Source organism: Nesoenas mayeri (assembly GCF_963082525.1).
Source record: "Nesoenas mayeri genome assembly, chromosome: 2".
NCBI lineage: Eukaryota > Metazoa > Chordata > Aves > Columbiformes > Columbidae > Nesoenas > Nesoenas mayeri.
Genome location: NC_137543.1, coordinates 63,940,420 through 63,966,321, shown reverse-complemented (window position 1 = coordinate 63,966,321; position 25,902 = coordinate 63,940,420). Strand labels below are relative to the sequence as shown.

At 42.0% G+C, this 25,902-nt stretch overlaps 1 protein-coding gene across 2 annotated transcripts in view; it reads right to left on the bottom strand.

Annotated features, from left to right (window-relative positions):
- The window catches only part of CARMIL1 (capping protein regulator and myosin 1 linker 1), a gene marked incomplete at its 5' end in the record, with an annotated part of 194,315 nt that overhangs the window by 108,457 nt on the left and 59,956 nt on the right, over positions 1–25,902 (bottom strand). For both annotated transcript variants that reach the window (XM_080338963.1, XM_080338964.1), the window contains one exon: positions 2,551–2,601. In XM_080338963.1, the coding sequence (XP_080195089.1) occupies positions 2,551–2,601 (51 nt within the window). The remainder of the gene's footprint in view (positions 1–2,550; positions 2,602–25,902) is intronic.

The following is a 25,902-nucleotide window of genomic DNA, read 5'->3' as shown; positions in this document are numbered from 1 at the left end:
CAATCCTTTTTGATTAGAGGACATGGGCCCATTCAGATCAGAAAGAACACGACAACAAAAAAATTCATAACGGATACTGGAGTGAGCCAGACTGCACATACAGAAGAGAAAAGTTCTTTTTCTCTCAAATTAAACAAACATATGAGACTACCTAACGTTTGTTTATCTAAATCACAATGAAGTTTTAAGGAAAAGTTTCCATTATTGAAATCCTTCATATTTTGCAAAGTATTTACCTACTAGATTGAAGGTCCTGCTTTTGCTAACTACTTTGCATATGCAAACATAGACATATATGTACACATGATTAAAAATACTTCTCTACTCCAGAGAAAAGTTTACACAGATCCAGACTCAAGAATTCATTCTGTAGAAATCCTCTTGACTAGAATTAACAAATACCAGGAAATGTGACAACATCACTATAGTTCATCTTTGATTCATTTTTCTACTTAAAAACATAGATTTACCATCCTTGCTTTGGAGCAAAACTATAGAATACGTTTTGAACATCATCTAGCTGAAACTGTGTAATATTTTTACAGGGTCTTAAAAAGTGTAATCTCATTTATTACCTAAAATTACAAAAATCCTCTTAAGAGGCTATGAGTTTCTATTTTTTTTCAGTTAAAATTTACTGAAAGTTGGCACTAGACATATGTTCGCAAACATAAACTACACTCCCACAATTATTTCATACACTTATCAATGGGCTTGATGACAGATCCAACATTTAGTAATGCAGCAATTGTGTTTTATCTAGACTGTAGCAAGAATTATTAGGGATTTAAGTACAGCATTTCTTTCCTATCAGTCCACCCAGATTAGTGGAAGAGAACCGATTGGACCTGAGTGTTAAGTTATGAGGTGGCTACTGTAATATCGTTGCTCTAAGAATATTTACATTAATTACTATTTTAGTTAATCAACCTTTATTCCTTTTAACTTGATCATTGTTTAGTAGATACACCTCAACAGCATTGTTTAAGGAAAAGTGAAGCTTGGAATCAGATGTAGTAACAAGTCTCTCAGAACTGGCCATTTCTCAGCACACTCAATTTTGTGAGAGGTCCCTGGAGGAACAAAGTGTCTTTGCTGCATGTTCTCAGCTGCCCTGCTTGCAGTTACTGTGTGCCAGCTATACGGAAGTTCTTGAGCTCAGAAAGCTTCTGAGCAGCTTCTGAAAATATTACAGACTTCAGAAAATTCAGTAAGTTTCACAAATCCTACTAGAAAATAAACGCATTTTCAACTATCCAAATAACTATTTGGCTATAAAAAGGTTTAATTTTGACATAAACCATGAGCAGATGCAGTTTCATCTAATCACGTTTACTCCACTTGTTATCACTAAAGTAAAAATTTTCTTAGTACAGCATAAATATTCTAGATTTCCAAGAAAACAAAAATGAGTTGAAAAGTCCCATTTAATAAATGGAGTTTGGAGAAGTGTCTGTAATGCTAAACTGAAAGCACAGCTATTCCTCAGTACAGCAAGCTCCAGCCTTTAAGTGCTTTTTGATGAATTACAATGGCTTTGCTATTGTTTAACAAGATCACCATCATCACCTGTCCATCATGCTGCCATTTCACTGATGTCTGAGCTGTTCATCAACTGGCTCTTACATTTCCCTGCAACTACTCACCAAACCCCGGTATAAAAACAGGCTGCAAACTGCAGTGATCCAAAAGCCAACAGACAACCAAAGATGCTGCAGGGACAGGGCAACCAGCTGAAGGAAATAAACTTCAGCAGAAATTCAAACCATCCTACCTACCAGTCAGCATCTTCATATTATAGGTAAGGGACAGTCACATTTACCAGTGACCATAACTGAAAATCTGACATTGTTCCATTTATTGATCCTGTTTCTTCTATAAAGCATGTATATGCAGATACACCCACCCATATGTATGTGTAAAACACAACAAAACAGAACATCTGCCAAATTCCCATTCACTTATTCCAAGCTGGACAAGAGATGCTCTTCCACAACAGTCATTTTCTTCCATGTGGAAATTATCTTTCTCTGCTACAATTATTATTACAGATCATCACAGGAGTAGAAAAAATAATTCACTGGCATTGGCAAGGCAGGTTGACAAGATGCTTTTCAAAATGAACCACAGAAATAATCAGAAAACAGCAAAATTTAATAAAACTCAAAATAATTTCTTTCTCCAAATCAAATATATTACTTTTTGACACTAGAAACACTAAAGGGAATAACATCATCAGCTTGTTTGGACATAAACTGTCCCACTACAAAGGTCATCAGGTTCATCTCATAGTTCTTCAAGCTGCTGTTTCCAATGTAATTCTTCATCCACCTGTGTTTCTAGAAATTAAGATTCCTCTGAAGCAGTATATATAAAGTGACAAATCCATTTAAGATAGACACTAATGGAAGCACCATTCAATACCATGCAACATACCATTCTTCAATTATTATTTTTTTAAACAGATGCATAACTAAAATATAGTAAATTTATGCAACTCACATTTGTATCTAAGAAAACTGAATATTTACAGAAACACAGTGGCTTTACCTTGGTGGGAATCCGAGATGTTAAAAGAAATGCCCGACATGATGCCAACACCTATTGAAAAAAAAGAACACAATCTGTATGATCTATTTAATTTATCAGGATATTATTAAAGATTATTTTTCACGAAATTCCTGAAAACAGAGGGAAAAAGCCTCTAGTAGAGTGAAAGTTGATTCCATTTGCTGTCATATACTGAAGAAAGCAAAACTGAGCTAAGATCCAGTAGAGCACAGTGACGAGACTACTGCAATCCCATCAGCTACAAACTGGTTAGTACAGCATCAAACTGAAAAAAATTATTTAATCGATCTCTCAAGAACATCTAATAGCAACTTCAGTGACATTTTAAAAAGAAGGAAAGATAAGAAGTCCTACCAGAAACATATGATGTGCTTAAATATTACCAAAAAATGCACGATAAACATGATATTATTAGTAATACGAGAAATCATAAGCAATCATTTTCTTTTGGACACACTTGGTGCATTTCTAGAGTAACAGTGCAAAGACTTCTCATTGACACCACCCGCAACCCTTCTCCAGCAAGGACAATGGAAAAAACAGGATTAGATTAGTGAGAACAGTGACTCCGGGGAGAAAACACAACGAAATAAAATATTTTGGAAGCTATTGCCAGTCAAAATATAACAACATATAAAACCACCACTGCAATCTACAGTAGCATGTCAGACATTTTATGCTTTGCACAAGGAATGGCTGATTTTGCAAAACTAGTGTATTGCTTTTTTAATTACCTGCCCATGGAATTAGCTACTACTGTACTACTGTACATCTCTTTCCAGACAAAAAACTCAAATGAACTTAATTCAAACATCTGGATCCAAATCCCGCAGAGCTTTTCACACACCTGGGACCTCTTAAACCCAGTTCTGCTCGGTAAGTATCCAAGTGAGCAGGTTGACACAAGATGTGTTCCTCAGTTGGAGAGGGAGAACCAGCTTGAGAAGGGAATGGAGCACCAAGCTCCGGACCTGTTCAAACACTTCAGAGATGGGATTTGTGGTACCTCAGCTGAACTGCACCTTGCTAAAACCTGAGAGTATGAATGCTGTGCTAGTGTTGCATGTTAACAGAGTGTTTCAGGGTTGAAGTGATTAGACCTAGTCACAGAATCATGGAATGTCCTGAGTTGGAAGAGACCCACAAGGATCATCAAGTCCAACTCCTGTCCCTGCATGTGACAACCCCACAGTTCACACCATGTGTCTGAGGACATTTTCCAGTCTCTTCTTGAACACTGTCAGGCTTGGGGCCGTGACACCTCCCTGGGGAGCCTGTTCCTCCCTGAATCTAGGGAAGCCCTCACAGTGGGTGCACATCCCTCTCCTGGGAGCCTCTGGGGAGGGTCACGCACCCTCAGTCACACCTCTGTGTGCTCAAAAGAAAAGTTTTGCTATCAGAGTGCCCCTCTTACCTAGCATCACAGCACCCACAAACAAGCTGCCCAGCTCTGAAGAGGGGTAGGTGACCAGGCACCCTCCCTGGGGATCTTATCAATGCTCACAAATATCTGAAGGGTGGATGTCAAGAGGATGGGACCAGACTCTTTTCAGTAGTGCCCAAAAACAAGATGAGGGGCAGCAGGCACAGACTGAAGCACAGGAGGTTCCATCTGAATATGAGGAAAAACCTCATTACTTTGAGGGTGCCAGAGCACTGGAACAGGCTGCCCAGGGAGGTTGTGGAGTCTCCTTCTCTGGAGACATTCAAACCCACCTGGACACATTCCTGTGTGATCTGCTCTGGTGAACCTGCTTTAGCAGATGGCTTGGACTAGATGATCTCCAGAGGTCCCTTCCAACCCCAACCATTCTGTGATTCTGTGATCAGCACCACCTGCAAAACGCCTCCAGAGTCAAAGGTAAAGCAGTTGCAACAGCTTCTCCTGATCTGCTTCTGGTCACCACATCTCAAGTGCAGAAGTGAGACAGTCAGGGGAAAAGACAGCTTTGGAAGAGCTGTTTTCCATATTTACCTTCTAGGTACTGGCCTACAACATCAGAGAGATCAGTGTTCCTGTGTTTGCCACCACATTGGGACAGCTGGCTACAGGAAAATCATGTTACAGTCATGCTACAAAACATTCGCCTGCACATATGGGTTCAAGCTACTTTATCAGCATTGACAAGGTCCTTTAAACATGACTACAGTACACATGAGCAGTCCAAATAACAAAGTTAAATGCAAACCAGGTAGCTAGAAAACTGTAACACACTTATGTGAGAAAAGGATGTTCTAACAGAGCACGTCAGTGTCAGTGTACATTCTGTGGTAGAGGTACCAGTGCTCCCAAAGTGATCTGACTAAAACCAACAAGCTGAAGTACCCACTTCCCTTCAGAAGATGCATTTACATACAAAGGAGAGGACTGCTGTAAGGTGATACCCTCCATTCAGCCAGTAGAGAAAGTACTCTTGAGCAATAAGATGGTACAAAAAAGCCTGAGCCCTCTAATCCAATAACACGGAGGTTTCTACAGTTTTCACAGTTAAGACTTGTCACAAACAGGGAGGAGTTTGTTTTTTACATAAAGTCAGTTGAAGGCAAAGTCAATTATTACTGCAAAATTAATGTCCCATCTTGACAAGAGCAATTTTTTTTTTTTTTTGACAATGGCAGAATTGGCCAAGAGAAGGCTTGGCATTTATCGCAATTTTAGCTGCTAAAATACATGAGCATGTATCATGACCTTTGACAGGATCAGCCTTAGTTTACTTCTTTCTGATTATTTTTTTCAAAATTTCATGCAACATTTGCATTTTAACATCACCATTTTTGTTTGCCTTTAACAATACAGTGGCCTCTACCCCAAATCAACTTAAGATTTGTTGGATAAGCTGCAGTACATGACCAGTTTTCAGTGACCTCCTCCTCCTCGATAAGGCTGCAGCGCATAAGCAAATAATGGCTATTAAGATACCGGCTCACTCACGTCTCTGTCAATAGGTTGTTAGTACTTGCAAGGGCAACGGAAAATATAACATAGACTACTTAAAACAAGGCATCACTCTATTCCTTTCCTTGTGAAATATGATGCTGGTTTTAAAGGCAGAGGCACCGGAGGTGGTTTCACACTTCAAGTCCCCTTTCAAGCACAGAGCTATGCTTGTGAAGGAAGCCCCGGGTCTCTGTTGCATTCCTCTGACATGAATAATGAGTATGTGCTTAATTGCACAACTCTCTGGAGCTTTCAGAAGTATCCAGGACTGCTGGGGTTTATGAACAGCCAGATTCTAGATTTCCTGGAGTTTTTAATTTCTTCATACAAAGAAACCAAAAAGCAAAACTAGCCACCAGATACTCTCTTGAAGTTCTTAAGCATCTTACAGAGAAGATTCTTACACCATTACAGTTATTTTGTGCCCAAGGAACCTTGAGTACAGAAGGAAGTGTGTCGTGGTCAAAGCCACTTTAAAAAACAGAGATTCAGAGAATCTGAGCCTTATCCAGGGACTGCTCTGAACAAAGTGCTCCCTCGCTCACAACCCATCAGGAACACTGGGCACAGGGTATACATAACCTACCTTACCTTCTGGTAAGAAAATGTTCACATGTTTAGCTCAACAAATCACAGCTCCGCTCCTCCATAACCATTTTGTGCAGTCACAAGTGTCATTCAATCATTAATAACATTAAAAGATCTCATCAACAGATAACACATGCAGGATAAAGAACAAGACCCAGGAGCAGATTCATTAACACACCTGTAAGCCAAAAGGTTTGCAAGCGACTGATGTGAAGGCAGCAAGCACATCCAGGTGAATTTTATACAAGGTACATAATGTAGCTGCTACTGCACAGAAGGTGCAATGACAATCAAGGAGAATTATGTTGAGTTTGCAGTAGCTTCAGTCTGTCTTCCTACTCTGCCATTTTTCAAGCACAAAACAGGATTATCATTTGAATGTTAAATGACTCCTACTCACACACAGATACCCAAGCTGATGATTTCTTAACATTTTCATGACTCTAAATTCCATGACACTCTCCACATTGCTCCCAATGTATAGGAATCAAGTTTAAATTTGGAAATTAACTTGGAAATGTTCACCAAAAACATACTCTGCAAATTATTTCTCCAGAGACTCATGGCCTACAAGGCCATCTTCTATTTACCAGAATAAATAATTTGTTTCAGTAAATAAAATCAACTTGAATACAGATTATCAGTGAGTTCAACAAAACATAAACATACAGATGAATTTTGTGATTTACTGTCAAATCCTAGCCTTAATACCCACTTAAGCACTGTAGGTTAAATTAACAGGGCTGCACTGAGTTAACCCAGCCACCCTACCTGGCAGTCACTCTTGGGAAGATCATTAGAGCAACGCAGTTCTGTGCTAATTGCATCTATTTTGCCAGGCAGACCACAAGCCACCTTATCTATATTTAAAGTGGTTTCAAATTCACAAGCAAATGAAAGAAATCTTCAAAAAATTGCTACTACCCTTTCGAAAATGCCCAGGAATAAAGAGTTCTTGAAAATATAGTGAGTGTACATAGCTTCGTGATGAAATATAAAACAAAATAAAAGCATCCCAGCACTTCATGGGCCCCAGGAAGTTACATGATGTTCACTGCACTCACTAGCACGTATATTTTGAAAGTTCCTTCTGCTGGTTTCCTTTTGGATTAACCAAAAGTTTTTCTCTTGCTGAAAACATTGATATGGATATATACATATATACATAAAAGCTCAATGCTTTTTGGATCAACTGTTGCAGCTTTACCTCTTAAAATACACCCTCCGATCCTCTCCTTCCACTTCAGTTTCTTCTCCTGCCAGCATTTACCATTTTGTCAGCATCAAACTGCTTCTGTCTCCTCCATTACCATTTACTTGAGGAAAGAAGCATTTGTAACAGGTTTTCTTATTTAGATATACATCATTTTAAGAATTCTTTGAAGTCCAAAAGACAATCGCTTTTCTTTATACACCTCTTAGTTACACCAGCACTGTTTTTATAATTATTCACTATCATTGTTATTCCAAATATCATTATTATTTTTTAAGTTTTCGTACTTATTAGTTGCTTTGTAATTTCTATCATAAGCTTTCCATTACTCCACTGATTCAATATCTAACATACACAAAACAACATGAGGTAAAGCAGCAGCACTAATACAGTTTTTGTTTTGTTAACATGCAGATGAATCGATACACGTTAGAGCATCCAGTCTCTCTCAGTCCCTGTAGGATCGACCGTTCATTTCCTGGGTCGCATGCCTGATGCTGCAAATGCTCCATCCTGAAGCGACTGGAGTTCGATTAGATAAAAGGCCCCTTTCAGCACCAAGTTAGAGATATTAGAGCTGGTTTCGAGCATGGCAGAGTCTGTTAAAAGCACTGAGCCCCCCTACACAAAGAGGCTAGCTGGCATCCCAGAGGTCTTTTGGAGGGTTAATTAGCTCAGGCACAACAGGAACATGTATGCTGCTTCTGAAATGGTGGTGTCACTTGGCATACAGTGGGTTTCTCTGCAGAGCACTGGCAGCAGCAAAGCAGCCCAGTACAGCCCTGACCAAAGGGCTCACATCACCACCACCTTCACCCGCAGCCCTCTCAGTTGTCCAAGGTTGAATATCACAGAATCATAAAATCATAGAATGCCCTGGGTTGGAAGGGAACCACAAGGATCATCAAGCCCAACTCCTGTCCCTGCATATGACAACCCCACAGGTCACACCATGTGTCTGAGGATGTTGTCCAGTCTCTTCTCGAACACTGTCAGGCTTGGGGCCGTGACACCTCCCTGGGGAGCCTGTTCCAGTGCTCCACCACCCTCTGGGGGAAGAACCTTTTCCTCATGTCCAACCTGAACCTCCCCTGGCACATCTTCCTGACATTCCCTTGGGTTCTGTCATTGGTCACCACAGAGAAGAGCTCAGTGCCTGCCCCTCCTCCTCCCCTTGTGAGGAAGCTGGAGCCGCCATGAGGTCTCCCCTCAGTCTCCTCCAGTCTGAACAGACCAAGTGACTTTAGTAGCTCCTCATATGGCTTCCCATATTGACCTTGCCGATTTGGTCTTGGCTACTTTTAAAGTGTCATCTATGATAAAACCATTGACAAACTTATTCACTCATGTTCTAAATGCCTCCTTATTTATCCACCAACACTAACACAGTCTTTTGTAGCTTGGCACATCCTCCGAGAAAGGGTTAGTGCAACACAGTTCTTGGCATTCACACACAAAAACCAGAATTCCTCCCTCCCCGAGCCGACCTTAGCCAAGCTGAACACATTCCCAGGCTTGACTTAGTCGCCGGAGCCTGTACAGCCAAACGCCTACACAAAACACACCCCTCAGGAGTGAGGGAAGCTCTTATCTGCATCAGAACGGTTCTCTCCTGCCCAAGAGGGGAGCAAGTTCTGCAGGACTAGTTTCTTTGTGATCATTTCTGAAGTCAAACACAGGTTCCTCAACAATGTCCCCTCACTGGACCTGCAGACAGAGAGCCTGCCTGTGTTGGCCCTGCCAGCAGCACGCTGTGCAGAGCACGGCTTTTCACTCAGCCTTACTGCTGTCCTACCGCATCAAAAACTCAAACCTCATCTGTTACAGGCCACCATTTCCCACATTTTCTGGATGGAAAAAGGTGGTATAGGGAAAAGCTTTTAACTGAAATGAGTTTTTACAAAAAACAGTAGGATCATATATCAGAACTGCTGGCAGTAAATCTGTGTTTCAAGAGAAGGGAAGCACTTTTCAAATCAATTTACTGAAAAAGACAGGGGACACCACAAGATGGCACAATGGAGTGCTGCATTCAAATTTCCCTTTCTAAGTTAGAGAGGATCCTTCTAATAGAAACACTTATTTAGCTATAGGAGAGCTGTTCCAATAATTAGAAGTTTTCCTTTCAGAGGTAACAATGAAGCCCTCTGATAGTTAATAAAAAGTATCCTCATTTTAAAACTGACAAAAACATGCCTAAAACAAAAGGGCAAAATGAAGTGGCAAGGCTCAAAAGAGAAGCTCGGAGATAACGGCTCCTAATTCTGGCGTGGCTTGGAGGTTTATCAGAAAATTAAAACAAAATTTCTTGCCTACACCAAATCTGTTCATTAACTCTTACAACAGCTAAAACTATCACCTTTGAGCAGTGTCCCGGCCCTGCGACCTGTTCTGTTGTAAAGGAAGAATGAATCAAATTTTGCTGCTTTAACGCCCAGAGCACAAACAAATATGAACAATTGCTATAATTGTGTCTGCAATGTGCAAACGGCCCAACTACTACTCCAATAAAGGTGGGATTTCAGAAGATGCTGAGATAGGTTTCCTCTTTGGCCAGACACTGCCAATGGCAGCATCAGGAGCCTTGGTCACCCCAATATGCAGCTCTTGTCACCTGAAGCAGCTTGTGTTATGGTCACCAGTGGTGCAGACTGGGATTCCCTTTATTCAGAGACTGTACTCACACTCAACCATTTTGTATCGCAATCTATCATTTCCATTAACCACAGAGCTGCTTGCGGAAGAGCAGCCACCTCTTCTGTATGCACACAGAGCTCCCTTGTTCTTGCAGCCAGTCAGTCACAGAACAGATTTTCACGGCTTTGTGAGAGATGTCCAACACAGAGCGCTTAAGCAGAGGCAGCCCCCAGCAGGCTGCAAAACTTCCTCACTGTTCCTCTCACCACTGCACAATTCCCAACAACCAAAAATCCTACTGCTGTAAAGCACTGAATACCAGAAAACCTAACTACTGTGTTATTTAAGCCTGCTCTGAGCTGTAAAAATAAGAAACAGAGAGCAGCAGCATTTCACTGAGTCCCCTCTATGGCGCTGGACTCCACATACATTCATTTGTAACTCATCGATGAGGCATATAACCCCAAAGGGATTTCTCCTTTCTCTGCATCTATGTTACACATAAATAGGTCACTAGTACCCACCTTTATTTCAGATTTTTTCCCACTTTCTCTTCTGTATACAGCCTTTACGCAGACTCGCTACTCCAATTCAGGTTACAAGGCACCACAGCAGGACACCTTCCCCACATCCCAGCATCTTACAATGTTCAAGCTCTCGATACTAAGCTAAATAGTAGGTTGAAAACATTCAGTTGACTTGTAATTTCCAAGGCCCTGGGCTCCAGCATCTTCTGTGCAACAATTTTTTACGCTCTTGCATTACTTCTCTCCATCATAAAAAGAACGAACGGGCACCCTTTAGAAAAACCCTCCCACTACCTATGTCTAGTGTTGATAGTAAGAACCATCCAAACGTCTTCCTTCTTCCTGCATGGAGTTTCTTCCTGCATTTACAAAGCACAGGTAAGACTGGAAGCATTTTGATGTGCTGCATATGACGTCGTTCCTATGCAGAAGCAGCTGGAAATAGATTTTGCTATTGCAGTGCTTTTCTTCTTCTTTAATTGCAAAATTTTTAATCTGGCATTTCTGAGTGATGAAGTGTTCCTTAGTGAGAAAGTTGTTCTTTTGTAAGTATGTCACAGGCAACCATAATGCAAAATTTTAAAGACTGGAAAACAAAAAAAACTTCAGGGACAGAGGAAACATAATTTGATCCATAATGCAAGTATTTTATAAAAAAACCTTTCTACAACCATTCATATTTGCTCTTAGTTATCAACAATTAAATAAAGATGGAATTAGTGCAATTCAGTTAGCTCCACTTAATATTAAAATAAAATAAATAAGCACAGTAAAACAATTTTCCTCAATATTCACTGCCATAAACCACAGTCTCAATAATATTGACCCTGGACAGCCCTGAGAGCTAAGGGCCATATGCCTTTCCATGGCATATAAAAATGGAAACACAACCCAAATCAATAGGAGGAGAGTTACGAAATCCTCTGAGCCAAGGTAGGTTTTGCCCAAAGAAACCATTGTTACAGATGCAAGACAAAACCCTCTTTCTCATTAGGTCCAGACAGAATTACTTGAGATCTGCCCTTCTACATCACTTTGGAAGCATCACTGCAGCCCTCAGGTGTACTATGATTTCTGTTTTCTCCTTCACTTCCCCACAGAACCCTTTTTCCACCTCTGTCATCTATAAATTACAAAGCACATGCTGGAACTAAAACAACTGTGACATCCGCTCCATCCCTAATGACCTGAGATATGCTGCAAGTCTTCATCTTTTTATGTTACATTCCGGTATCTTAAGACCAATCGATCTTTCAAGAGAGGACTGGTGCTTAAGTGCTGGAACCAGCCACTTGGCCATTTAAAATCCTTAAAAGCCACCACTATACTCCCGACCCCTGAACTTGGATATTCTGTTATATTATTTTACATTTTATAAGATGATCTCCTTTATAGATGTTTTATTCCTAAAGTATCACATTTCCCCTCTGCTAAAGAAGTATTTTCTTTCAGAGCTTTAAAACACCTTCCAGAAATGGGAAGAAGCTAACTCCTCCCCTGTCCCTGCACAAGGACAGATAAAATGTGCAGGGAAAGGGAGGTCCCTTCCAGTATGGGCTTTCCCGCAGTTCCTGTACTTTACTATTTAAGCGTTGGGAGCTGAAGATGGCCAAGGCTTCCTCTCTTGGCTTAACCAGTGCTGACCACCCATTCACGAGCTTAGCTGATCAGCAGTTAGCATCTCCTGAGAAAAATCACACCAAGGCTTCTCTGTCAGGCACTTCCCTCTTACAGCCAGGACAGCCAAATAACCAAGGTGTGAACAAGGTGCCCACTCCCTCATCATGCAAGTGGATTTCTTTCTTATGAAATTCTGCACCAGACATTAAATCCCAGCTCACTGTCCCTCCTCCTGCTCCCACTCTGTATCCAGTACAAGGAGAGATGAGGGCAGGAAACCTGGAGGCGAGGTGGCTTGGGGCAGTGACACAGCTGATTGCAACTTGCTTCCCCTTAGACAGAAATTCAGGAATTGCCACATTCCAGGAAAGCAATTTTGCCTTCAGCAGCCTGAACAAAAACAAATACTTGCAGTTTCACCCCACTCCCAGCACACACACACACTGTCTTCTCTGCCTAAGAAGTACAAGCCGCACACACCAGGCAAAAATGCTAAGTACCCATTGATGGAGGGTTATTATTATTTATGCTGATTTTTGAAAGTCCTGTGATGTCCATTATCTCTCGCTGTTCATTATTTAAAATGAATATGCTCCTGTCTGATATAAAAGCTTCGTATTTTCTGGTTTTGTGAGGATTCTTATTTATAAGTATCACACTAACATTGCCTGTTTTACTTGTATAGCTTATAGAGTATATTAACCGCATGTAAAAATGAAATATCCCTATTTATCAGAGCATGACAGCAGTTCCTAACAGTCAAATGGAAATTAAACTCCCCCAAAATGGCAGAAACCAAGAAATAATTTTGGTCTTCAAACTGACCTAAGTATAACAACTGTTACACTTGTTGCTCAACACTCAGTAACTAAGTCAGCTCCTAGCTATACAGAAGACACTAGCTGTTTGTAACTAATTTTGCCCCTGAAAAATTGGAAAAAAACCATCAGCTTGCTTCCTCAAAAAGCCTTCATGAGAACCTGATGCAAAGGTCTTCTAAGGCAAACAGTTGCTCTGAACAATTTTGTGGGTGAATTTAGGTTTTGTAAGCACTGAGCCACATGCTTGATGCTGCTTAATAATTGTTCATTTCAGAACACAAGAGTCTCAGAGAAGAAGAGAGCTTTTAAAAGGTTACTTCACTACTGTGAACTTGAACAACTGATTCAGCTTGACAGTGCAAGCTACAAAAGTGTAAAGCTAACTAGATCTTCCTGGGCTTTATCATTTTATCTAGAATCATTATATACAAGCTCTTCAATTTGCAGATCCTCTTTAATTTTTGCTGTGGAGGCACAATCAGACAAAAAGGAAACTAAACCTGAGAACAGCCTTTGTGCTGGTAGGTCTGAAGGCAACTCTTCACCAGGTTCTCCAGCTTGCCAAGCCTTTCCCCTTGCTCGTTCTGAGAGTGCCTAAGCTCTTCTGCAGACCAAGCAAGGCCACTCTCCAGAGGATTTTGCTGAGGTACATGAGGGGTTGGTGGAGCAGGGTGAGGAGCAGCAGAGCTGGTGAGGCTGAGCAGCCGGAGCAGCCCCTGGGGACTGACAGCACAGTTCCCCATCCTCAGGAGCTGTCAGATCGGCTTCCTGTGAACCAGGCTGCAATATCAAGAGGCCACTCTGATACACCCCCTAAACATCACAGAATGTCCTGAGTTGGAAGGGAACCACAGGGATCATGGAGTCCAATTCCTGTCCCTGCATGTGACAACCCCACAGTTCACACCATGTGTCTGAGGGTGTTGTCCAGTCTCTTCTTGAACACTGTCAGGCTTGGGGCCGTGACACCTCCCTGGGGAGCCTGTTCCAGTGCTCCACCGCCCTCTGGGGGAAGAACCTTTTCCTAATGTCCAACCTAAACCTCCCCTGGCACATCTGCCTGACATTCTCTCGCGTTCTGTCATTGGTCACCAGAGAGAAGAGCTCAGCACCTGACCCTCCTCCTCCCCTTATGAGGAACCTGCAGCCCCAACGAGTCTCCTCTTCTCCATGCAGGCTGAACAAACCCATTGACTTTGGCCATTCCTCATATGGCCTCCTCTACAAACCCTTCACCAACTTCATGGCCCTCTTTTGGACACTCTCTAGTAGCTTAATATCTTTTTTATCCTGTGTTGCCCAGAACTGCACCCAGTGCTCCAGGTGAGGCCGAACCAGTGCAGAGCAGAGCGGGACAACCATCTCCCTCGCCCAGCTGGCAATGCTGTGCTGGATGCACCTAGGACATGGTTGGCCCTCTTGGCCAATCATCCTGTATAGACAAAACAGATATTCAAATACTGTAATTGTGACATCAATGTTTTGTTTTTAAAGGCATTCCTACCAGAGGGGAAGCTTGTACAGGGCCATAATAAGAAGGGAAGGTAAGCACCCACTTGGCTCAGTGGCTGAATTTGTGCTATGGTAGGACCAGCTCCCTCCATGGTCTGAGCCCCACATACCACCAGCACTGACCCACCAAATGGGCCCAGCACAGCCAAGGGCAGCCTCTTACACAGGCAAACCCGGGTCAGGTCAGCAGCAATACGGCCCAGCTGCCAACAGCAGCAGGGGCATGGGAACATGGTGTTCTGGATGAGCTAACTGGTCAGTAACCTCCCGATCCCATGGGCAGGGCTCTCAGGCTAGACCGTCCTCCACAGTACTGTAGGTTATCCTGCTTTTAAGGAAATATAAGGCTTCCTTGAATAAGACAAGTCAGAAGGTATCCTGACTGCAGCACAGATGCAGTTTATAGCTTATTCTTTCTAGACTCCAATTTCCCAAGCACCACCATGTTCTTGGCCATTAGCACAGCCCCACTAGCAAGGAACACAGAGAGAAAAATTAATACAGACAAAACTTTAAGAAGCTGAGATGCCTGTTATCTCTACCTATTCAACAGCATGGCTGAGAACCCACTCTGTGTTCTAGCACTTGTCACGGGGGAGTGATTTAGAGTTCTGCTGGTGGAGGGGGATCGAGTGCATCTGCCACACTGCTGGAGATGTTCTGCTTCTAATAAACCTAGGAAGCCTTCAGCTGAGATTCAACACATCATTTTTCATACTGTACCTTTTCAATGCTTTAGGTTTACAATTTGTGTCTTTACTATGTTCTTAAGGTAGGCAGTTCCTAAAAGAAACAAAATGCCAAAGCCACCTTACCTACTACAGAGAGGCTCTTAGAAACACAAGTTTAACCCCAATATGTTATTATCATGTCTTCACAAGCAATATAACCAAGTAAGACAAAAACCATACTAGAGTCTTCTTGAACCACTTCAAAGAAGTATTTCAGTATTGCTGTTAGGTTTTTTTTTTGTTTTTCTAAGTTGTGGTTTATTTGCTTCTTAGTGTCAGTAAATGGTTTCTCTTGTTTTTTGTTTTTGTTTGTTTGTTTGTTTGTTTGTTTGTTTTAATGCAAAACCAAATATTGATAATTACATTTCACAATAACCTACAAGTGATTATCCTTCAAAAACATACTACAAATGTTCAATTTTCAGAGTGGACTCCTGCCATCCTTTGCAATGTATATACTCCTGTGATTTATTTCCTTAACTTGTACTGCTTTTGCAATGGAGCATTAAGTATTATTTTCTGTAAAGTTTTTTAATAACAAGGACAAGCTCCCAAACACACCATAAATGAATGATCAGAGGCTTGTTAGCAGGCTTGTAGAAAATTGCACCCAGCAGAACATCAGATATGTTGAAGATTTGAACTCTGCCCACACACAAATACTCATATTATTGTACTATTAACTGCATTATTCAGATGAGAGCGTTAATGATGTCAGTAAAACACAGCCATCAAAACCCAAAACCTCCCACCCGACTAGAACACTGAAAGAGCCCTCAGCCTTGTTTTATCTTTCATTTATTCCATGTCATGGTCCCGTGAACACTTAATTTGTATGTGCTACCATTTTTTATTTTCTTGCAGAGTGGTTACAGGTATCTCCTCTTCCCTTTCCTTAATACCAGCATTTCTCACACAGCAAGTGCACCAAGAAATGAAGACCAGGAAAAGAAAGCAGCCACAATGTGTCTCTGGTGGAATTTTGACTTTTCAAATTCAGTTCCATTGCAGAGCTCCCGTCAATTCTGAAGGGGCCACCACTTGGTCATAAATTAGATGAGAAATTAAGAGACCTTCTGGCCTCAGGTAGAGATTTATCATAAAATAGTGCACAAGGGAGATGTAAACAACAGGACACTCTATTGACATCTACTCCAGGCTGAGTGAAGAAGCTCCAGGAGACATTACTTTGCTCAAGCTAAAAAAAACAACAAGGCCACTCACTACACAATGCATTTAAAAGGAGGAGGAAAAAAACAAACCCTCCACACAAAAAAGTTGGCTTTTCACCTCAAACAATCACATTACCATGATTATAAATGACATTTTCAATGAGGCCACTCCCCCCTAAAAGTTATTGCCAAACACAGACATGTGATTAAGACCCAAATTTAAAAATGCAGTTGACAGAAGCAAGTAGGTATGAACCTTTCAAGAAAAGATGCCAAATATCAGGGCTTAAAATTAATATTAGTATATCCTTACACCTACTCTTTGCATGACAAAGACCACAGCTCTTCATCCATCAATATCTGCACAAGGCCTGTAACTTCAGCTCCTCCGTTTGATGCCTCAGAGCAGTTTCAGAAGCTGTCTGTTGTGGTTGCTAATAAAAAGTCTAAAGAATTTTGCTTTAAAATGTGCAACAGTAGCAGGGGGTGCAGTTTCACTTTTCCTGGAGCCACATGAAAATCCATAACAGGTTTGAAAGCACGTCACTGACCCGCTCGTGGCACAGATCAATTAATTTTATGAAGTTTCTAATCCCAGAAAATTAGCTAGGGAAAACACAACCTTCTCCTCTTCTGCAAGATTCACAATTTATGATCTGACCCTGGTTGTAACCATCATGGAAGTATAAACACACACTGAATGAATCACAGGTGTCTGGAAACACAGGTGGTTAATAACACTCCTCCCTCCAAAGGGCTCAAAGCCTGTAGAGCACAGGATTCCAGGAGCCCCGTGCAGGGTCTGGCAGGGCCATCACAAACAAACAGGTTAAGCAACATTGAAAAAGTGAGGTGACCAATTGGAGATGTGACGTAAGACACAGACGTGGCCAAGCCTTGGCTCTCATAAACTGGGTATCACTCCTGGCAAGAGGCACATGAAACAGATATTTCGCTGCAATCAAACTGGAAAGACATTTTAATGCAAAGCAAAGCCACCACAGGAGTGACAAATGTCAAGGCAATCCAGTTTTGAGGACTAACATGTGAACAAGGGCAAGTGTAGAGTCTTGCATCTGGGCAGGAACAATCCCAGGTTCCAGTATAAGTTGGGGAATGACCCATTAGAGAGCAGTGTAGGGGAAAGGGACCTGGGGGTCCTGGTGGACAACAGGATGACCATGAGCCAGCACTGTGCCCTTGTGGCCAGGAAGGCCAATGGCATTCTGGGGTGTATTAGAAGGGGGGTGCTTAGCAGGTCCAGAGAGGTCCTCCTTCCCCTCTACTCTGCCCTGGTGAGATCACATCTGGAATATTGTGTCCAGTTCTGGGTTCCTCAGTTCAAGAAGGACAGGGAACTGCTGGAGAGAGTCCAGCATAGGGCAAGATGCTTAAGGGAGTGGAGCACCTCCCTTATGAAGAAAGGCTGAGGGACCTAGGGCTCTTTAGCCTGGAGAAGAGGAGACTGAGGGGTCTTATTAATGTTTATAAATACATAAAGGGTGACTGCCACGAGGAGGGAGCCAGGCTCTTCTCGGTGACAAACAATGGTAAGACAAGGGGTAACTGGTATAAGCTGGAACACAAGAGGTTCCATTTAAATTTGAGAAGAAACTTCTTCTCAGTGGGGGTGCCAGAGCACTGGAACAGGCTGCCCAGGGACGTTGTGGAGTCTCCTTCGCTGGAGACATTCAAAACCCATCTGGACATGTTCCTGTGCGACCTCACCTAGGCGTTCCTGCTCCGGCAGGGGGATTGGACTAGATGATCTTTTGAGGTCCCTTCCAATCCCTGACATTCTGTGATTCTGTAATTTTTTTCTCTGCACTCAATTTCCCATCTTTGCCGCTTTCCCTGCTTCTGGAAGGTTGCATTACAAGTCCAAACACTACAACATCCAGCACAAAACTTCATGGGTGAGGACAGCATTTTTTTTTATACTGTCTGAAGCTGCTACTTGTTGGCAAAATGCAGATACTAAAGATCTTGGAAGCAGAAAAATAAGGCCGAAGAACACCAACCCCATTCAATTGTGGCTCTGGAATATTTGTTCTATGTAGAAACAATAAAGACCGCATTTATACACAGCAAGTCAAATGCTTCTTGGCAAGCCTGGTTGCTTTGCTGCCCACAAATGATGGCTGCTATGCTCATGCTTGGTAAGCCAACAGACTTGAGGCACACCAGGGTTGCTGACTGTAAGCATGCAACTCATGCAAGCCATGTTTGACTTCAGCTGTTGAATTCATGTATACCTAGAGTAGGTGTGACCATGATTTCCAGATGTCCAGCATCGTCTTCAGAGCCACAGCTTCATCTGGACCACAAATCCGGGAGAAATGCATCGTACCTTCACTCAGAGTTTGCTTTTTCAAGTGGAAATGGATAAAATGGCCATAGAAACCCAAATCGTAGAATCATAGAATCATTCCAGTTGGAAGAGACCTGGAAGATCATCAAGTCCAACCATAACCTAACCCAGGCACTAAACATGTCCCTAAGAACTTCATCTATAAGCCTTTTAAACACCTCCAGCGATGGTGACTCTATCACTTCCCTGGGCAGCCTGTGTCGGTTGCAAAAACTGAGGATAGGAGTTCACAAAAGGGTTAATCTGTGCCAAGTAAAACTGTCCTGATTTAAAAGCTGTGAACACATGACACTTACTAGGGACTGAGCTCTCTCCCAAAGGCAAGTTTACCCTAGGCTAAATTTGTCACCTTTCATATGCCTACATTTCAATCCCAGTGCACTCAATTCTTATACTATCAAATGCACAGCCTGCCCTTTTGTCTTCAGCTGCTGCAGTGTTATTTGCACCAGGTTTCTGCCCCCAGGTTTGCCCCTCTACTCCCGTGCCCACAGCTCGAGAAGTTCATGACTGGCAGATCTGGGACACTAAATAATTCTTACGCCAAATCCAGGAAGCTTCTGAAACAACAAATGAGACATAAGAACACCTCCGCCAGGGATAGGCATGTGTGTAATGGATGAAAAACAATTACAAGAAAAAAATGTATGAAAACATTTCTTTCCAGGTCACTTTTACCATGGGACATGTTTTGATACTCTAAATCCACTCTGTTGATGTTACAAACATACCTCTTTTCAGCAGCAAATGTATAGAAAGCTGGAGAACCACAGTTCCTTTAAACAAGATGGTGCTGTTGTATCCCAGATTATTAGTTCAAAATACCATCCTTTGCAATGTATATACTCCTGTGATTTATTTCCTTAACTTGTACTGCTTTTGCAATGGAGCATTAAGTATTATTTTCTGTTCCATTGTAATAAATGAATGCAGAAAGACTACAAATACAATGTAACCAACAATTTTAAAGAAATAACAAAACCATACTGTTCTCCTTTGTGTTTAATTTGATAATTCCTAGACAAGTTAAGAATCTTTTGAAACTACAAACAAATAAGGTTCTCTGAAAACTATAAAGGAAAAGATACAATTTAAAAGCTAGTGTCTTTAAAAAAACAAAACAAAAAAACCCCAAACAGTTAATGCTACCTCATCAACCCACAGAGCTGGAACATTTCTGGTAAAGCTTCAGAAGTCAATTTTGCTATCAAAAGACAGCCAGCAAATCTATAACACACACACACACAAGCTCTGAGTTGAACAGTCATCTTTGTCTTACCCTTGTTATTAAGAAGATGGGGAGGAAGGGGGGAAGTGGCAACACCTACATAAAATTTGGGATACTACACAAAAAAAAAAAACCAGTAAGTGTTACAACTGTAAGTGAGTCACTCAAATACTTGGTGCTTTTTTTCCTAACCACATAGTCGTGCAGAAATATCTGAAGATGATCCACTAGCATGAGAAGAAGGATCTGTCTCCTCTTTCTTCCTCGTTTATGTAAACTGGTCTTTTCAAGATTTGACTATATCCACTAAACCATTAATAAGCAGTACGAAATCTAAATTGCTCAACCCAAGACAAAAAAATCTCCTAAGTAAAATAACAGGGAACTAAATTCACACCCTATAATAATACATAAAACTACTGGTAGTTCAAGGAGCACCGAACAGTCTTCAGCACCCCATGTTCTAGGTCACACACGAAGCAGAAAATCAAGTGAGGGAAATCAATTAGAAGTGCAAAGCCTCCGTGCACATGCAAAAATGTCATCTTTAGGATGCAGCTGATACTATGGCTAATCCAGTGCAACCACAGAGCTGTCCCTTAGATCCGGAGCCCATGCTCCCCACCGTTCCATCTCACAGCACTTGCTATACCACACAGTTGCTCAGCTCATTCACACACACAGAATCAGTTCTCCTGCAGCTGGTGCAAGTCTGCATGTCCACGTCCACGCCTTCGACCCGGCCAGGGGAGTCATAACCTCTGCCAAAGAGGCAGGAGGCAAAGGGAAATGGAAACTTCCTAAAACTGGCACAGCTGGCTCAGCCAAAGCTCATATTGGAAAGGGAGCCTTCTCTCAGAGCTGGACAAGTTCCACAATTTTAATTATCACCCTTTTGCTTTTTGTCAACAGCACAAACTCCCAAAGAGCCTAGAGAATCCTAACCTAGCTTTTATTTAGAAAGAACCAGACATAAGAAGGGTACTACTACTGTAGGAAAGAGCAGAAGAGGGAGATCAATGAAATTAAACACCTGAAATAAGCCACAGATGCAACACAGCTGGATGACTTTGAGTCATTCTATGATTTAGGAATATAGTCCAAGCCCTGGCAGCCCGCTGCTCCGGTAATCACCACCTGGCAGGTCACTCCCAAGCAGACACAGATGCCTCATTTGGAGATGCCTCTGCAGATAAACCTGGCAAGGCTGCTTCACACTCAAAGGGCAGCAGCACAGGAATGGTGGAGGCCCCTGAAGGAGAAACAGATGCTGGAAGCTGGTACACTAGATCACTGAGGAACTGAGCAGCAAGTTACAAGCCCATTAACAAAGGTTCATATATTCATTTAACTACTACACCAGAACAATCAGTGCCATTTGGGCTGATTAGCCTTAAATAAATTAAAAAAAAAAAAGTTTCCACTTCCTACAATGAATGAAAGATGAAAATGCGACATGAATTTGCACTCAACGTTTCAGAAGCATGAGACCAAAATACAGCTCTGCTGACGCTGCACTAGCAACTCAACATCCATTTGTTAATAGCCAGTGGCCCCTTGCTCTCATTTATCATTATCGGAGTATCTGTAGCCCAAGCTCTGAATTCCGGTTCAAGACTCAAATTATACATAGAAGCAAATATTTGTCCTGCCAGTCCTTGCCCACTCTTGGGAAGAACAGAAGCAACTCAGACATGCTGCATACCTCCTCATGGGCACAAAGAGCTCAAGCAGTAATTGGAATACTAATATCACTGCTTCAAATAGGTGCAAAAATACACAGTGAAAAAGCCCATTAACAGGATAGAGGAGGAGACATTCAACTCCTCTCATTGTCAGGGCTTCTACACAGTTGAGAGTAATTTAGTACAGGATCCAAAGAAAATGTCTTCCCACATGCATCAACACTAATTCACTGAATCAGAAAGGAAACTCAAGAAGACTGAAGCACAGAAAGAGTTTACTATAAAACCAGCTCTCAGTTTGAGCAAAATAACCTGGCAGCGTGCTTGGTTCATAGGTCCTAGCATCCACAAAGCACATCGTTTTGGTCAAGCTGGCTGCAATTCTAGCATTCCTGCTAGCTACAAATCCACAAGTGGTTTCCAAAGAGCCCTTTCAGCTTCCATTTAGTTATCACATCAGCCAAAACAAGTACATTCATACTTCAAGGCAGTTTTCTAAAAGGCTCATGCTGTTTTTCAAAGAAACACAACCATAAAGAGAAAAACTTATCCCTGACTACGCTCACACAAAGCTTGTTTTGCTTGCAAACGAAAAAGCAGAAGTCACCTACAACATGGTAAACTCCACAGTTCCACGGAAAGAAACCATTGTGTCTACTTGGAGTAAAATAGGAAAAACCCTCCATATAATACGGAAAGAAGTATAGATAAACTATTCAGCTGGTGAAATAGAAAGGGAAAAACATGAAAACATAAGACCTGATGTTCCTTTTACTTCTAAAGTAATCAGTAATTAAACAGAGAAAAACGAAATAACATTTTTCAGTTTGATTTTTTTTCCTCATAGAAATACATGCATACAGGTATACAGTGAAGGGAGAAAATACACAAGAGCAGTACATGGACATCTATCCACAAGACTTCCTTGGTACTCAAGGAACAGAAAACAATCAAGATTTTCTTACAATATTCTTCACAATACCACATGTAGCAATCCATTTGTCATGTACAGTTAGCAGATCCTTGCAGATTGCTAAAATAAAATTGAAGCAAATGTTTCTTTTCAATGGGAGGTAACATGCTTGGCTGCATAAAATCTTAAACAGTAGATTTAAGATACTCTAAGATAGAGTATCTTAGGTTAGTCATAGCATTTAACACTGCTGTAGCTATATTTATGCTTGCTTTCCAGTGAGAGCAAGATGACAACATAGAGCATCTGTCCCAGAACTGTGCACAGCAAAAGTCTCATTTTATAAAAGAATTTTTCCTTGCAAGGTCCCAAATAAACCAAAGACACAAAAAACCCCCAGCTGACTCTTCAAAAAAAGCTCTAATAAACTACAGCCTAACATCAGACATTTTGATACACAACATTTGCCAAGGTCTCTTTTTTCATACATTCACAAAGCACCACTTATGATTTTAATAAAAATAGCAAAGGTGGCCAGAGAATCACTGTTCAGAGTCGGCTCCCGCTCGGACTCCAGCTGCCTGCAGCTCCCTGGGCCCTCTCCTGGGACTACGGACCCGAGTCTTCTCCCTCGTGGAAGGTTGTGGCCATACTAAATCAAGTGGCTAAAAAGTCTTCTCCAACCACTGTTGAGCTTTACCAGCAGGAAAATGCGTCAGAGCAGGGGTGTCAAACTCATTTTCACCGGGGGCCACGTCAGCCTCCCGGTTGCCTTCAAAGGGCAGAATGCAGTTTTAGGACTGTATAAATGCAGGAGTAGTTAAAGACAACTGGGAAGCTGACGTGGCCCCCAGTGAAAATAAGTTTGACACCTCTGCATTAGAAGAACACAGGTTTGGAACAACGAATACACATCACAAACCCTGCTTACTTAAGTGACTATCAAACTCCTGTGCTGGAAACCCTGGAGAAATCCTTCCTGCTTCATACTCCCTCAACATCTTTTCCAAAACAAGAGCCCAAACTCTGTCAGAAAGGATTTTTTTTTAACTGTTCATAACCCTTTGGCTCACTGATCCATACTACTGCCAGACAAAACATGTTTTGTAACCTGGCTGGAGCTCAGAGCAGACTTTTAACAGCTAAAAGCTCAGGAATTGCTTATTAGCCACCCTTGAAACACCTCCAAAAAGTATCTTATTTCAGACTATTGTTTTGCTACCTGCTTTTCCAACAGCCTGTTGTTATTACAGCACATTCACAGGGTAACACCTCGACGGGTAACTGAATGGCACAATACAAGGTAAGCAAACCCCCCTGCCGAATGAATAAGGCATTTTCTTATTTAATTACAGAACAGCTGTCCATCAGCACATGCATTAAAAGACCCAACTTCAGAGTCTCCAATCATCAGAAAGTAGCCTCATGTAAATACACCAGAACCACACAAATACCCTAGCCATTATTGCCCTGAACAAACTGTAGATACACAATATGAATGGTAATATACCTGATGAAGAGCAAAGATGGAAAACTACAAGGTTTTCATGGCTGGTTAATGAGATGAGCCATACCCCAAGGCAATAGCCTCTACCAAACACAGTAAAACTGCATTACCAGCTTATTTAAACAATCTAGACTTTTTTCCTAAGAGAGATAAATAACAATTTACTAACGGTGTTATCTAGGATACTAAGCATATATGAAACAAAAAAGTCAGATAATTAGATTATTATTATTCATCCTTGTAAAGGAGTTAGAAATTCAGTAGCGAACATCCACACAGGTAAATGAAATAGTTAAGGAAGAACTTCGGGAATTAATGCTAGTCTGCTCTCTAGGCAGCTGTCAAGACTGCAATGATTAGCAATTTATCTTCCATCCACAACACTGTCGGCAGACAAGAAGGGTCACTGGGGAAGTCAGCTGCAGTCCACACCCTTCACAATATCAAACCTATGCCTCTGAGCAAGGAGACACCAGGGAACTTAGTCATTTGCTCAGCTGCCCCGTGAATGGTGAAACACTTGCCCTCCAGAGCACAGGTAACTTCCACCCTTTCGCTTGTTTGATGCCTGCTGCCCTGAGCAAAGAAGAGCTGCCCACTGACAGAGAAGTTACAGAGACACTGCAGCTGTCAGCTATGCTCTTCCACCTCTGACTTGGAATCAGCTGTGCAAATCCCCACAGCTTTGCATCTAGATGCTACCAGAACTAGAGAAACCCCATACACAGTGTTTTGGGAAGCTGAAATGCCCCACTCACCTCTCGTCTTGTGGGAAGCACAGCAAGGGATCTGCGCACACACGCGGCCAGAATGCCTAACCCTGAGCATAAAACTTCCTTCAACACAGGAAGAAACAACTTCAGACCTGCAGAGGGGCCAGGCAGCTTGAATCAGTGCCTGCAGCTGCCAGCTGCGCTCAGGCAGAAGTGATCACCTGGAAGCGCAGGTGAGAACAACACTTCCCTCCCACACCCACAGCTACGGCTCTTGAGTAAGTGCTACCGCCCACTTCCTTACTGCCAGGGAAACAGGTATTTGTATTTTAAAAAATATCCGTAATTCATGAGGCTGAGCTATTCTCAGGTTACCTCACAGCAAAAGCAAGGCATTTTCATTTTACCTTAAATGTGAGGAGAAGTCAGGAACCATATGGACGCTAACTGACGGCACTGATGTTGAGCGAATCTGATGGAGAGGCTGGACACCCCGCAGGACAGGGCACTGCCAACCCGGCTGAGGAGTCAAGTGGAAGCAGTGGCTGTCTGCATGTTTTGCAAATCCCAGGATGTGCACAACAAGAGAGCATGCCAAGTCAGGCCAGGTCTTATCTGTTTGTTACACAATCCCGTGTCTCATCTCTAATTAGATCATAACCATCAACAGTTTTTCTCTGTCCCTAACCAGCAGCAAACTGGAAGATCACTGTTCTTTGTCACCAGTGACTCCAGAAGAGGTCAAAGACATCAGCAGAACAAGACTTAAGAAGCACTGGGTCATTTTATTACGAGTATATCCATGACAGCTCAAACAGTAAACCAAAGTCCATCCCCACAAAAAGCTAACAGTGCATGAACTCCAGATGTTGCCCACAGAATCACTGTATCCAATTTACCTTTATAACACTACTGACATGCTTTTCAGCCATGACTCACTGCCCAGAACATAAAATAAATTGCTTTGTACCCTTAGGAACAACAAAATGGTTCTAGTTGGTGGCCATGACTCATGGGTATCTGAAGTTCTGTCTGAAATAACGTATCTGCTAAAACTGAAAACTTCAGGAACAGGCTTGTTTCAAAATGGTTTGCCTTGGGTCATGTAAGTATTAACTTCTCAGTTTTCATCAGCAACAATTACATTTGCTAAGC